General features: G+C 36.5%; 1 protein-coding gene across 1 annotated transcript in view; it reads left to right on the top strand.

Moving 5' to 3' along the window:
- The window catches only part of LOC140155587 (vacuolar protein sorting-associated protein 53 homolog), a 42,840-nt gene that overhangs the window by 3,181 nt on the left and 23,991 nt on the right, over positions 1-15,668 (top strand). Inside the window, 11 exon segments of the mRNA XM_072178489.1 lie at positions 3,237-3,317; positions 4,271-4,387; positions 5,025-5,111; positions 7,627-7,742; positions 11,478-11,597; positions 12,536-12,614; positions 12,995-13,062; positions 14,180-14,277; positions 14,280-14,339; positions 14,342-14,393; positions 15,337-15,613. Coding sequence (XP_072034590.1) covers positions 3,237-3,317; positions 4,271-4,387; positions 5,025-5,111; positions 7,627-7,742; positions 11,478-11,597; positions 12,536-12,614; positions 12,995-13,062; positions 14,180-14,277; positions 14,280-14,339; positions 14,342-14,393; positions 15,337-15,613 — 1,155 coding nt within the window.

Below are 15,668 nucleotides of genomic sequence, written 5' to 3'. Positions count from 1 at the left end.
TAAATCGCCGTCGTATTTGCCTGCTGAGCATGCGCACGATTCGCTGTTTTTCAAAAGCGACACGTATGCCTATATTGACAACCTCTGTCGGTCAACGTTCTCTAGAATTGCACACATAACTTGTGCAGTTAACGACAATGATTCAGCCAGATGATGAGTAACCCTACGATGATGGGTAATGGGTATTAAACCATAAATTTTTGTCAAGTCCAAGTCATTTTTGTCTAAGTCACAAGTAAGTCAAGTCATTTTGCAAAAGTTGCAAGTCAAGTCACAAGTCCCAAAAATAGTGACTTGAGTCAGACTCGAGTCCAAGTCACCCGACTCAAGTCTACATCTCTGGTGTAAACACAGCTTTACACAATGACTAATTTACATAGGCACAAAAGACAGTGTTCATGTACCGTTACTCAGCCAAAATGGCAGAGTAGGTCCCGGATGTTCAGTACATGTTCCTATCTCCTCAACGTTATACCTTTCCAACAAGGAAAGAGATACGAAAAGCGAACGTATAGGGGGGGGGGGTGGTGCTAGCTAATTTGAAATCATTATTATGACATGAATATAAATTATAACTTTGCATATTAAAACACTAGGACCTGTTATTTTATTTTATAATTTTTTTTAATGAATAATGTCAACCAAAAATGATCCTAGCATTTTACTAGTCTTTTACTAGACTTAGGCTAAGTACACATCCAGATTCACATTCACGGTTTACCACCGCGGCAGATTACCTTTGCGGCTACACCTGGTGTAGCCCTGAAGCAACCCCTTAATAGAGCTACTCTGAAGCTACTTCAAAGTAGCTACACCTTAGCAAACCCATAGTGGATGCACCATATCAGAGTTACTTCGCTGTTACTCCATCCATTGTCTGTCTAGAAGCCAACTCCGGTGCTACACTAGTGCCAACTTCTGGATACGCCATATCGGAGCTACTCCAAAGGTACTCTTAAGAAGCTACTCTGAAGTACGGTCATTTCTAAAGATACATTTATACTCCATCGCTTTTGCAGAAACCTGAATCGCACACATGATCAGTGTACTAAATCGCCGTCGTATTTGCCTGCTGAGCATGCGCACGATTCGCTGTTTTTCAAAAGCGACACGTATGCCTATATTGACAACCTCTGTCGGTCAACGTTCTCTAGAATTGCACACATAACTTGTGCAGTTAACGACAATGATTCAGCCAGATGATGAGTAACCCTACGATGATGGGTAATGGGTATTAAACCATAAATTTTTGTCAAGTCCAAGTCATTTTTGTCTAAGTCACAAGTAATAAGTCAAGTCATTTAGCAAAAGTTGCAAGTCAAGTCACAAGTCCCAAAAATAGTGACTTGAGTCAGACTCGAGTCCAAGTCACACGACTCAAGTCTACATCTCTGGTGTAAACACAGCTTTACACAATGACTATAGGTAGAGCTCTAGTGCCGTACTATTACGCTGTCTTTCCTATTCGGCGAGGATGACAATTTTGACCTCCTCGTCTGTTTACAAACAAAGAGGTAGACAAAAGACCGTCGACCGTTCCGCTTGTCCAAACACTCAAGTAGCAGAAGGATGGTCCACAATAGCGCGATTCATGTAACATGAATAGGGATTAAAAAGATGTCAAGTAGAACCATGACGTGCTTCTTTTGTCCAATTTGCCAACAAGATTTCATATGGAAACAGTTCAGACCCAGAACACGATCATGTCAGAAATTAATATTTTGTTCTGGGTCTGATTATTCGACTAGGTAGAGCTCTAGCTTGCTCGAGAAGTCTAGCCAAGAATTTGCTCACCGATAGCTTCACATTCTAGGCTAGAGACCATTGCATTCAAAATCTAGTCGGATTCGCTGAAACATGACACCGTGTAGAGCAAAGGAAGTTCAGACACAGCCCATCACAACAGGTGATTGCATCAAAAATGTTGCTAAAATTACACTTCAGCAAAATTTTAGACTGTCCAGATTTGGTCAATCTTGCTCAAAAGATACAGTTGACTCATCGAAATAACTTTCATCCAAATTTCAACATTTACAGAATAAATAACCTCTGGTGCAAAGAATTGCACCGCTGTCCAACCGGAAAACCATAGCAAAGAACTCTAGTATGGAATGCGTAAGGATCGCCGGTACTTTTATGTTGAAGGACATCGAAAGAATAGGCTATCCAAAATAATAACAATTTTGAAGTCGGCTTTTTTAAAAATCGCCCAACATTTCGTCGGTCGCAAAACATAGTGGCATACGTGAAGGACAAAATACGTCTCCGAGCAACACATTTTTGAAGGATATGCTACTAGTAACTGAGTCGATACTCCTCCACTGTTATTTCTCAGGGGCCCGATTCCATTTAAAATTAAAGTTAAGGTTCAAACTATTAAACTGTATATTAATAGTTAACCAGGAATACCTATTATATGATATTAGCTAGCTCTAAACCTATACGCTACTATGTGAAACGGAACATTTGGAAAATTGCTATATGCCACTATATGTTGCGACCGACAATTTAATGGATTTTGCGAGTGCGTTTTTCAAAGTAGCCCAAATGTTGCAAAATCGCAGGAACACTTTGTTTGTCACAGGACGGAAGTCAAAAGTCGCCCAATAGGACTACCAAATGGCAGGTTTTTGCAACCATGTGAGTATTGAATAATGAGTTATCCACGTCCATCTTAGTCTTAGAGTATCGTCAGTATGGATACATATAGGTATGAGATCATTCCTTACTGGAGCTGACGTAATTGTCAGCAGAAATAAGATACCGAACTTGCGCACCGTGTGCCATTTTAGCAATTCATTAGGCCATGTGATTTTTGCAAGGCAGTGGCGGATTTAGAGGAGGGCGCACCCGGCGCGCGCCCCCTCTATTTTTTGCAGATCGGCGCCTGACTCTGTGTATTTTTGTAGAGCGGTGCCTGACTTTGTGTGGGCGCCGAGCCGCAGCAGCGGCGGTGGTGGCTCGGCGCCCCCTCTATTGAAAATTCCTGGATCCGCCCCTGCAAGGGGCCACTTGAACCCCTGCTTTGCTACCGTACCTTATCTTTTTCTAATAATGGGGTCATTATGTGCTCCAATAATTTCACACTGGACATGCATAATGCACTGTTATGCCTTAATTATTATCATTACCAATTATTGCCCATAGTAAAAGGGGTCAGAGCAAAATGTGAAAAAATGTGTCAAAGTAGCCATGGTTAATTCACCATACACATTATCCCTTTTTTTGTTGATTAGGTGTTGCCATCTACTGATCCATTGGACAAGCCTGATTTCAATGCTGTAGAATATATCAACAATCTATTCCCTACTGAGCAGGTAAGATGCATTGTATACCACTAAATGACATGGTACCTGACACATTGATTGTATTTTCAAATATTATTTGTATCGGATCACTCGGTATACATTTGTGTAATAGTCGGGTACACCCCGTCAGTCTGAAACCCAGGCAGTCCGAACCACCACTAGTCCAAATTTTAAGCTTACCTAACACTAGCCCTACACCTAACCCTGAACCTAACCCTAAACCTAACCTCAACCCTAACCATAACCATAAACCTAACCCTTACCCGAACCCTAACCCTATAAATCCGGACTAGCGGTGGTTTGGACTGACAGTGTTTTGGACTGACGGGGAGACCCCAACAGTCAACACAAATGTACCATTCTCTAGGTGCAGACATTATATCCAGTGTGGCATGTTCGCAAATCCCGTCATACATACGTCTGTCCAGACAGTGCATGAAAGTACAATCACAAGAATAAGAATAGATCGATGAAAAATAAAAAAATGCACAGAGGTATAAAACCAGAAACTGTCCCCATTGTCCTCCACTTGTCTCGTATCATCTCAAAAATCGACTGGCTCGCTGGACCAGCTTTGTTGAATTTTATGGCCCGATACAAAATCCACTGGCACAGGGCCACCACTTAAATCTTACCCTGGTTGGATACAACCTTTTCGGATTTACTACTAAATAAGTACTATACACTATGGACCACAATGGCCTCATTCCAGTGGCATAGTTCGTTAACCTCATTAAACAATCATAGTGAAAAAGTTTACCTCAAGTTGCAGGCTATGAGTTTTTGTATCCAAATTTTCAAAGGTCATTCAATTGAATGAATGTACAAATGTATTGGGGTTAAACAACTGTGCTTAGATGAGCATGTTGTGGATCCTAGTGATATGCTAGCTCTGTCTCCCTGTGTTTATATTATTATTGGTTACATATGCTTAATTTACACTTTTTTGTTGTTGTTCATAGTCTCTTGCTAATATAGATGAGGTGATAACTCGCATGAGGCTGAAGATCCGTCGTCTGGATGACAATATCAGGGTAGTAGTAAGAGGACAGACAAATGCTGGCCAAGATGGCAGAGAGGTAAAGTACAGACCCAAATTCTCTGTATTGTAAATGTTAAATTCCGTGTTGTTTTCCGTTTTCCACAAAAATTTACCCACTGTAGGGAAATCCATTTTTTTTTTTTCATATTGAAAACACTGAAGAAATGTCAACAGTATGTTTCTATCTAGAAACATTGAACCCAACTAGGCGATTCACATCTGCGAAATTGGCAAGGTAGCCAACAAAAAAAAGTCATGAAACTGCAAATATATGATCCCTAAAGGCAAGGTGCTCGTATTTTGGCCTTTGTTGCAAAAGCCCTTACATCCACTTTTTGACTTTTTGAGAAAACAGCTTTTTTAATTGAGCAAGTATTACTTGTTCAATTTGATTTAATTTGGGTTCAGATAAAGTGTTGATGAATAGAAACTAAAAGAATAGGTTTGGTACAATTTTCAAGCCTATTTATTTTTTATTTTTTTATTTATTTTACATCGTGCCTTACATCCACACTATAATGTCATGTCAATAAGTCAATTTCAGCCAAAAGTGGATGTACAATGTAAGGGCTTTTGCAACCAAGCTTTTCAAATACAGGCTACTCCGAATGATTGTGGAATGGGTGATAATTTGCTGTATTCTTGTCTCCTTGTTATTCATATTTATTCCATAGGCTCTAGGAGAAGCTCAGAAAGCCATACAAGAATTATTCAAAAGAATAAAAGACATCAAAGAGAAAGCAGATAAATCGGAACACATGGTAAGTCAGCTCATGATCTTGAAATTTAGGTAGGGCTGTCAGTAGGGCTGTTGTCGACATGGCGGATGTCGACAATATTGTCGACAAAGCAATTTTCCTGATTGTCGACAAGCATGGACCAATTATTAACAAAATACTAGTCTTTAATAATATTAGAGATAAGCTTAAGATATGCTTAACATCGCTATTATTTACCATGAAATAATTTCATCAATTTTGATGTAAATAAATGACCCATAATTCCATGGTCTCTGAACTTAATATTTTGTCTTTACTGATTTACTGCTTTTGTTGAGAACTTTTCGACGTTGGATCTTGAAATTTGATGATTGTCAACAATGAAAATTCTAATTGACAACAGCCCTACTTGTCCGTATCTCTGATATTGAGCTATTCCAGTTGAAATCCACATACCCAGTGTGGAAGACATGGCCTTAATCTCACACACAGGGGGTATAGATTTCAAATGGAGTCACCCATTCAGGTAATCCCATTTGAAATTCACACTCCCTGTGTGAAAGATTAAGGTCATGTCTTCCATAAGGGGAGTATTGATTTCAACTTTAGTCACCCATTCAGGTAATCCCATTTGAAATTCACACTCCCTGTCTGAAAGATTAAGGTCATGTCTTCCACGGGGGAGTATTGATTTCAACTCTAGTCACCCATTCAGGTAATCCCATTTGAAATTCACACTCCCTGTGTGAAATATTATTGCCATGTCTTCCATAGGGGATATGGATTTCAACTGGAATAGCCCATCTGTTGAGCAGGGATAATAACTTCTGTTTTATTTATGTGTTATAAAAGACCAGTTTTCATATTGAAATGTATTTGGCAGGGCATAGGAAAAATATTTCCTGTCTGGGAACTTAAACTATGTTGCTTTAAATTTTCTGTGAAAGTCGCGAGCGCCTTGTCGCTCGCCCTTAACGGTTGGGGTCCAGGGGCTCAAAAAGCCTAAAAAACTCATGGATTTTAGACTTTTTAAAGTAAGAAATCACCATTCTGAGGCTCTAATTCAGGCATGAGAGTGGGCTTTGATAAAAAAACACTCTGAAATATTATCCATGTGGGTCCAGGAGGCTCAGGAGGCAGTGCTCCTGCGGGGGTCGAGGGGTTGAGCCCAGGCGATTTTAGCATATTTAGCGCCCAAAAGAGGCCATTTGTGACATAAAAAATGCATATATCTATGTTAAAGTAATTCTTGGCCTGTTTCAGACGCTTTTGAAAAAAATGCTTCCTTCATCCTAAAAAAGTGGTTTTAAATGTTCAGTTTCCTATACTTTTGTACATGAGAGGCATTCTTCAAAGTTTTTTCTTTGCCTAATAACATGGCCTACATGGCTGAAATGGATATATATAATGCATAATATAAAAATGCTGATTCATAAAATTGTTGACACCCACCTCTTCGGGTATGTGGGAGGGGGCCCCCATGCAGGGTACTAATGTGCATGAAGAATGCATTGTATGATAAGAGTAATGTGTAAAATACGCTACATTTTATGCGCTACAATACAACAATGAACAAGAGTTGAGTGTTGGACTTCCTCATCTTCAGAATTATCTTGTGAGATTCATAATGTTCATTTCCGACATGGTCAAGTAATTTATAGCATATATTTTAATAACATGTTTTTCCTGGCCTTACACAAACTCTAACCCATCTCACAAACCTTACTATAAATATACAAACCCAACTAAGCCTAACACCTTACCCAACCCCAAAGAGAATTAGGGGTGAAATTGATTTCACCCCAAAATCGGACCTACATGTATAGCATGTTTAGCATTATTAAAGGCCTGAATATATAAAGTTTCAATTACCGTACTTTATTTAGCCTCATCTCATCAAAATAGCGATTTTTATGGCTTATTATAGGAAGGAGAAACCTTTCACATAATTTTGGAAATTTAAATTTCCAAAATTATGTGAAAGATTTGTCTTTTATTTTGTTAGCAATAAAAATAACAATTTCCATGAAAATTGAAATGAGGCAAATTTAAAGTAATTAAAACGTTATAAACACATTCATGCAACATTAAATATAGGTCAGATTTTCTGTCATTTTCAGGTGAAATCAATTTCTACCCTAATTCCCTTTTGGGGTAGGCCTAAGGGCAAGGGTTTTGGGTTATGTTAAAGGTTAGTTGGGCTTGGGTGGTTTGAATACATGCAGTAAGGTTTGTGGGTGGGTAGGAAAACATTTCAAAAAATTTTTTTTCTGTGACCTCCAATTTTTTTTCTGGGAACGGCGCGGCCGCGTTACCGCGGATTTCGAGGGCCTGGTATTTGGTTTTTCTTTGAAATTAAAGGAAGGTGTACATGTTTCGATGTATCAACCTTGAATTACATTAAGGCTGTTCCAGTTGAAATCCATACATTCCCTATGGAAGATATGACCTTAACCTTCCACACAGGGAGTGGCCTAATAGCTAATGAAAGAGCGATGGGCACTCCATCCTGTAAAAAGTGCAGGTTAGACTCCTTTACCTTTTTAACTATTTTCAGGTGAAAGAGATAACAAGAGATATCAAGCAGCTGGACCATGCCAAGAAACATCTGACATCCTCCATTACAACTCTAAACCATCTACACATGCTGGTGGGAGGAGTAGAGTCATTAGAGTAAGTTTAATCAACTCGTTTATTCTTCTACACATGCTATAATGTTATGATTTGATATCAGACAAACGGTTGAATAAACAAAATGTGGCTGTACAATATGAATGAGCCATATAGTCGGCAAATTGTATTCTGAGTTACAGTGTAAAATGTGTGTGAAGGTCGTATTCATGGGTACCTCAATTTGGTGCAACATGTATCTGGTGCAACATGTATAACATTAACCTATTTAATGACGATGTTCATAAACCAACTGGTGAATTTGTAGATGTTATAACATCATACTCTTTATACCCTAGTATAACTAAACCGACTCGGATAACTAGAAAATCAGCAACTCTTATTGATAACTTCTTTACCAACAATTATGCAAATCAAACATCTGGCATTATTCTTACTGATATAAGTGACCATCTTCCTATATTTGTGTCTACAAACCTAAGTGTTTATGGTAAAGATACCAATGATGTTGTCATAGAAATTAGGGATATGAGTGTTCAAAACATTGATACACTTAAAGATAACCTTCGTAAGGTTGACTGGGCCAATGTGTGTGAAAATCATGATGCTAATACATCGTACAACAAGTTTATTGATAAATTTAAAGAGGTATTTGATGAATGTATTCCTAAAAGGTAGTTAAGAAATCTCAGACTAAAAATAGGATGCCTAGGGCACCTTGGATAACCTATTCTCTGCTGAAATGTATTCAGAGAAAGAACAAGCTGTTCAAAAACAAATCCAAAAACCTACTGATGCAAATGTACAAAGATATAAGATGTATCGTAACAGGTTAAACTCCTTATTAAGGAGGGCAAAACAAAATTATTTCAGTTCCCAACTGAACAAAGAAAGGTTTAATATGCGAAATACATGGAAAATTTTGAATTCGGTGCTTAGATGTCCGAAAAAGACATCTTGTCAGAAGTTTGTAAGCAACAACGAAACTTATACTGACCCCCCTAAAGTAGCAAACAAATTCAATGAGTTTTTTGCAAGCATTGGTCCCTCATTAGCTGCTTCTATAAAACATCAAGGTAAAAATTTTGATGAATACCTAATTAATAGCAGCAACTCTACTTGTTTTTTCCAACCAACTGACGAAAATGAAATCCTGAAGATTATTAATAATTTGGGTAATAGAAAAAGTCCAGGTTATGATCAAATAAAGTCTGATGTGGTAAAATTGGTTGCCGATGAAATTGTATATCCATTGAAAATCATATTTAACAAGTCGCTCACAGAAGGAATAGTTCCTGATGCCATGAAAATAGCAAAGGTAGTGCCTATATACAAGAAAGACTCTCCACAATCATTTGGTAATTATAGACCAGTATCTGTGTTGCCTTGTTTCTCCAAAATTCTTGAAAGAATTGTTCATGAAAGATGTAGTAACTTTTAAATGCCAAAGAATTATTGTACAATAGACAATACGGGTTCCGTCCATAAACATTCTACGATATGGCCGTATTAGACTTTATTAAAGATACAAATAAGGCTATTGATGAAAATATGTGTACTGCAAGTATCTTCATGGACCTTTCAAAGGCCTTCGATACTATTAATCATGACATTCTATTACAAAAGTTGTACCATTATGGCTTTCGTGGTGTATCATATGACTGGTTCGAAAACTATTTGTCAAATCGTAAACAATATATATCCTTTAATTCTGCAAATTCATCTCATACCAGTGTTAAATGTGGGGTGCCACAGGGTTCCATCTTGGGGCCACTACTATTTATTGTATATATGAATGACATCAGTGAAACATCGAAACTTCTATCTTTCATATTATTTGCAGATGATACAACTGTTTTTCTTTCTGATAACAATATTCAAAGGCTTTGTGATAATTTAAATAAAGAGTTGAAGGAAATTGTTAACTGGTTTAAGTGTAACAGGTTATCCTTAAATGCCAGTAAAACAAATCTTATGTTTATTGGAACACCTCATCAAACAAAAAATATAACTGAAGTTCACAATGTATTTCTCGATGGATGCAAACTTTCACGTGTGTATGATGTCAAATTTCTGGGAATTACACTTGATGAAAACCTTACTTGGAGGTCACACATTAACAACATTTGTAAGACCTGTTCTAGGAATATTACGCCTTAAACAAAGTAAAGCTATTTTTACCTAAACCAAGCTTGTATCAGTTGTATTGTACACTAATCTTACCATATTTAACTTACGGTATAGTATTGTGGGGTTCTGCTAATAACTATAATTTAAACAGAATTGTGAAGCTCCAAAAAGAGCAGTTAGAATTATCACAAATAGTTCGTATCTTTGCCACACCAAACCACTGTTCGAAAAGTACAATTTACTTAATATATGTCAATTATTTAATAAAGAACTGGGTATTTTTATGTACAAATATCATATGAGTTTATTACCAAGATCATTTGACAATTTGTTCATAAACATGAAGTCTATTCACAATTATAATACCAGAAAGAAAGAGAACTATCGTACTGATATCCATAAAATGACTAATGTTCTAACACTTGGTCCTAGGTTATGGAATAGTTTGCCAAGTGAAATTAAAGAAGCTAAACGGGTAAATGAATTCAAAAATAGCATTATAAGGTATTTAAAATCTAATTAATACCTCTCATAATCTCATAATTTCTTGTTTTTTGCCGACTCTGTACACAATTCACCATAATGTATTATCAAACACTGCTAAATTATTTGTTGCTTTAATTTGCATTTTGTATAACTTAAGATGGGTTCTTTGTATGTTTTTATGTTTTTGTGTATAATTCATGTTTTGATTATTTAATGTACAATTATAATTATATGTTATAAGGTGGTACATCGTTTTCAGGCCTCTTGGCCTTGTGATGTGCCTGCCTTCATCAATACTTGTTAATGTGCAATAATTTAATTTACCTCTGTTGTTACATTGTATGCTTTATGAGATTGATGAAAAATAAAAGATTGATTGATTGATTGATTGATTTGATACAGTCAAACACCGTTTAAACCAATCAATAATCCTATTGCCGAAGAGGATAATAAGCTTCTACCTATTTGTATAGAATCCTTAAATAGCTGTAGTCTTTGTTTGCTTTGGCTAAATCCTGTTCAAGTGGTGGGTTACAAAGCATTGTATTTTGTCTAGGTGTGTATAACCAACAATTAACAACAATGAGAAGACATTCCTGAACCTTGTTGACTTGGGGATGATTTGAAATGACCGCCAATACTGTAGTGTTTGGTATTTATTACCAGCAATGTGGGAAAAAAAAGACACATGTAGAAACGAAAAAAAGGTACCATTTTTGTTGAAGGAGCAAAGTTCAACAAACCATAACTCCGCTTCTGGATATCGTTTGAAGTCAAATGATATACCATTTTAAAGCTTATGATATATATTTTCTAAACATGAAATAAAACAAAATTGACCGGAGGAGGAATTTACGGCTCATTCGTGATGTACGGACTCATATTGTCACAGACCACCCAGTCATCATAAGCAAATTCATTGAAGTATCCTGCACTATGTTCCAGTCACTCTGTCCTGCCAAGACTTGAACCCACAATTATTGACAACCTTGTGATGAAGAGACAAGCAGTGCGTAGACCAGAAGAGGACTTCCCCATCTGGTCTATGACACTAATGCACTTATACCTCGGTGACAATATGCTGATAGCCCCATCGAGTTGAACAAAAACTATCCTGTTTTCATGGTATGTATTGTTAACATCATTGTTATTTTTTCCCAGAGCACTGACAAGAAGACGGCAGTATAGTGAAGTAGCTAACTTGTTGCAGGGTGTCGTGAATGTCATGGAACATTTTCAGAAGTACATGGCTATACCTCAGATTAGACAACTTGCTGACAAGTAAGCTTTATGATTCTCATTGTAATTTTGGACAACCTGCTACACAAATTTCAGCTTGTATAGCAATGTAAACATAAGAACATCACCTTAATATTAATGTTTTTGCTAAAAATTGCTACGCATGTTTTTCAAAGTAAATTGAACCCTGTTTGATTGTGGTAAATTTAAATGGTGCATTGACCTTCACAACTGAGAGGTTGCAATGTCTATACTTATACACGTCTAAGTATTCAATATCATGTTGCAGGAGAGGGATTTGGAATAATTAGGTGGGCATAAGCACAAAGGCATACGAGATTGCAACCTCCCAAATGTTGGGGAAAGAGATGTATACTTCATTTCTAAACACATCACAAGAATTAAGTCCCCCTCTCAAAATTTCGTCATGACATCGTAAAATAAAACTTTATACCAATAAAACTTAATTTGAAATAATTTTTATGACTGTTTACTAAGTGTTGTGAGAAAATGAAAGATTTCCATGACTTCATGGCTGAATGAGCCTAAATTGAAGACAAAAACTGCCCTTTCCAAATGTCACAAAGTAGGCCTATGCTTGTTAAAACTGCAAGGTGTATTGGGACAAGGAATGGGACTGACCATCTTATAACTCACTGTGCTGAACTCTGCACCAAGGGGATTTGCATGGCTGAATGATCAAGAATCGACACACATTAGAGTAAATGTTCACTTGGTGAGGATTTTAAACTGCACTCAACCACATGGGTTTTCCATTAGTAACAAACCATGAATCAACTGTTGTGTCTTCAATTTGAGCTCATTCAGCCCTGAAGTCACAGACACTTAGTAAACAGTCATATAATTATTTCAAAGTTAGTTTTATTGGTACAAAATGAAACCTTACACTGTTATGACGACATGTTGAGAGGGGGACTTATTTCTTGTGCTGTGTTTATGTTTGTAATTACGTCACATAGGGTAAAGAAGATCCAATCTGAGCTTGGCATCCAGATACAGGCAGATTTTGAAGAAGCATTCTCAACTCAAGGAGGAAGGGTGAGTAAAATGGCAACACTCATGATGATGGTTTTTGCTTATCCACAGTATGATGTTGGCCTTATTGCCATTTGACCATCTCCTCCATAGTCATCTTTGCATTATGATACTCTTTGTGATGTGTGATTTTGATGTATATTTTGGGTTTCAGACTAAGGGAATAAATATTCAATTCAATACAGTTCGGAATTTTGACAAATGATTCTTGGGACATTTAGATAAAAGAAATGTAAGCTAATTAGGGTGAATCAAATGTCAAGTTTAAGGTCTCAAGAACTCAAATATTGGAATTAATAGAACCCTTTTTTTTTCCAAATCACTCTCACATTTATTACACATATTAATACATTGTAATAAGTTTTGTTTGCATAATTTTACAGTTACTCAGTAACCCAACCTTGCTGATGGAAGCATGTTTTGTGGTCAATGTATTGGACCCAAAAGTGAAGTAAGTGGAACACTTTAGCTCAATAAAATCAGTCATCATTCTTTTGATAAATTGATCGATGGCGACTGCAGACGACAAGTTAATTTTTTTTTAATTCACAAATTTCAGAAATGTAAGTAATCATGACCACATATATAAAATACACTATAAAACACAAATTAAACATAAAAATACAGTTATTGAACATGAAAAAATGAAAAAAAAAAAGGTTAATTTCTACCTAAACCATTTGGTTCTGTTGCCTGATCTGCTTGTTTCCTCCATTTCTTTTTTCTTTAAGGACCCCAATGGAAATAAGCCTCAATTTTATTGAGGCTTTTGGGCTATCCTTGGTACTGCCTGGTGTTTACTCCATAATCCATACATTTTGTTGCTATATCTGGTTTTTCATGCAATTGACCACATCTTGTATGTATTTATAATGTATCTTTTTATCATATGTGCTGTAATATTTTTTATGTGAGTACTGAATAAATATGAATGGATGAATGAATGAACCATGCTTTAATCAAAATTATTCCCGAGAACCGTGAAAATCTAGTGGCAGTGTAAAAGGAGATCTGAAAAATACTGTGACACAATCTGGTCCATGGGGGCCAAAGGCGGCAAATTTGAAATTGAAATAAAAACAAAAATATGGAGTAAAAAAAACCCAAAAAAAGAAAATAGACATCCCAAACTTAATAACTCTAGAACCAAGTATGCTAGACCTTTGGTGTTTTCAGTACATGATAGCCTAATTTTGTGTAAAGTAATAGTTAGTATAACTCAATTTTTAAAAATGCCTCCTTTGGCCCCATGGACCAGATTGTGTTACAGTCTTATTTTTTAAGAGAGCATTTCTTTTTGAGTAAATTGAACCAGTTTGGTTATCAAATTAATCAGTGACAAAAGTTATCTCTGAATTTGACTGGTGCTTATTAATGCAATAACATTAAAACATCAATTAGCACCTGTCAAATTCATAGATAGCCTTGTCACTGATTAATTTGATAACCAGGCAGGTTTGGTTCACCCCAAAAGAAATGCTCTGGCGGGGCTTCCTCTTTAATCAGTTTATAATCTAACAAGGTAGCTGTGGTGGTAAAATATTTTCACCTTTATTCCACTTTGGTAGGAAAGAACTCCTGAAATGGTTCATTAAGCTCCAGCTCCAGGAATACATGGTACTCTTCCAAGACAAAGAAGATGTGGCATGGTTAGACAAGATCGATCGTGATACGCCTGGCTCAAGAGGGCGCTTGTGGAGTTTGAAGAGAAGTACAGCAGACTGTTTCCGCAGAGTGGGAGGTCAGCGAGAGGATATGTGTAGAATTTTGCCATGTTACAAGGTACAGTTTTGCCCAAGAAGAAAAATCAATAACAAGTTACAGTTATGGGGTTGGATAGATGGATGTATCGTGCTGATAAATGCCTGGATTTATTCAGCTTGTGTGAGTGTGCAAATCCAAAGTCCATTTGATTGATCACGTGACAATACCTTGTCATCCTTACTTAAAGCCATAATGTACGATCTTATAATATGAAATTGGTTAATTTTTTTCAAACCTGATTTTTTTTCATATTTGTAATGTTTACACATGTCCCAACTTGCACCTAAATGGAATCGGCCAAATTTGTTGTCTTTGTATGTCAACAGAGCAAAGTTTGACATATTATCATAATTTATAAATTATGATACTATGTCCTCCCATAGAACTGCGTGTTAAATGGCCAAAATAACCAGTGGGGTTTCTTTCACTTTACCTTGTTATTTCAACCTAAAATGGACAGCAACCCTCCTCGTCAGTTATTACTAATATTATTTCAACATTTTGAATAAAGAATAACAAAATTTGACGGAAATCGTACATTTAAGGCTTTAACTGAAACTCCATGTAGTGTCTACTCTCTATTCCAGAAAAATACAGCACTGATTTTTTTGGATTACAAAAATATTATATCCTGTTTTGCCAATGAAACATATCTAAATCCTAATCCTAGTTCTAACTGGCAATAATGGCCAATTTGTGGGGAGATGGGCCAAAAACATTCAATTTTGAATGTTTTATTCCAATTGCAGTCACACAATTCAAAGACTTGGCACAAGTCTATGCATTCAAAATTTTGAGTATAGGCTACTGAATTTTACTCATAATTTTAATATTTCATGTTGATTTTGATAATTGGTTATAAGAGATATTAGAAAATGTGTTTCCATAACTTGTTGAGACTCTGTATTTGAATGGCCTGATATAAAGCCAACCTTTTGTTTCTCTTTTTGCTTTTGTTTAGAAATGAGCTGTCCAGAATAATGCAAAGCAGATCATCTGAAATGGATGTGAAATTATTGCTGTTTGCCATCCAAAGGACTACAAACTTTGAATCTCTTATAACAAAGAGGTTTAGTGGCATCACATTATTACCGGCATCAGGAGAGAGTACTAGCTCCAGTGCTCCTAAAGCTTCTGGTAAGAAAGAGGCGGATGCAACAAACCCATTCATGGAGTCACCGGATGCTACGAATCCATTCGCTGATGATTTGGTCAAAGAGAGGGAGATAGAAATCAAGGTAAGGCCAAATTTAAAAAATAATTTGTTTCATGTCTGCCGCCTCCTCACTTTCT

This window comes from Amphiura filiformis, chromosome 6, assembly GCF_039555335.1.
Source record: "Amphiura filiformis chromosome 6, Afil_fr2py, whole genome shotgun sequence".
Taxonomy (NCBI): domain Eukaryota; kingdom Metazoa; phylum Echinodermata; class Ophiuroidea; order Amphilepidida; family Amphiuridae; genus Amphiura; species Amphiura filiformis.
This window is presented reverse-complemented; position numbering and strand designations above follow the sequence as displayed.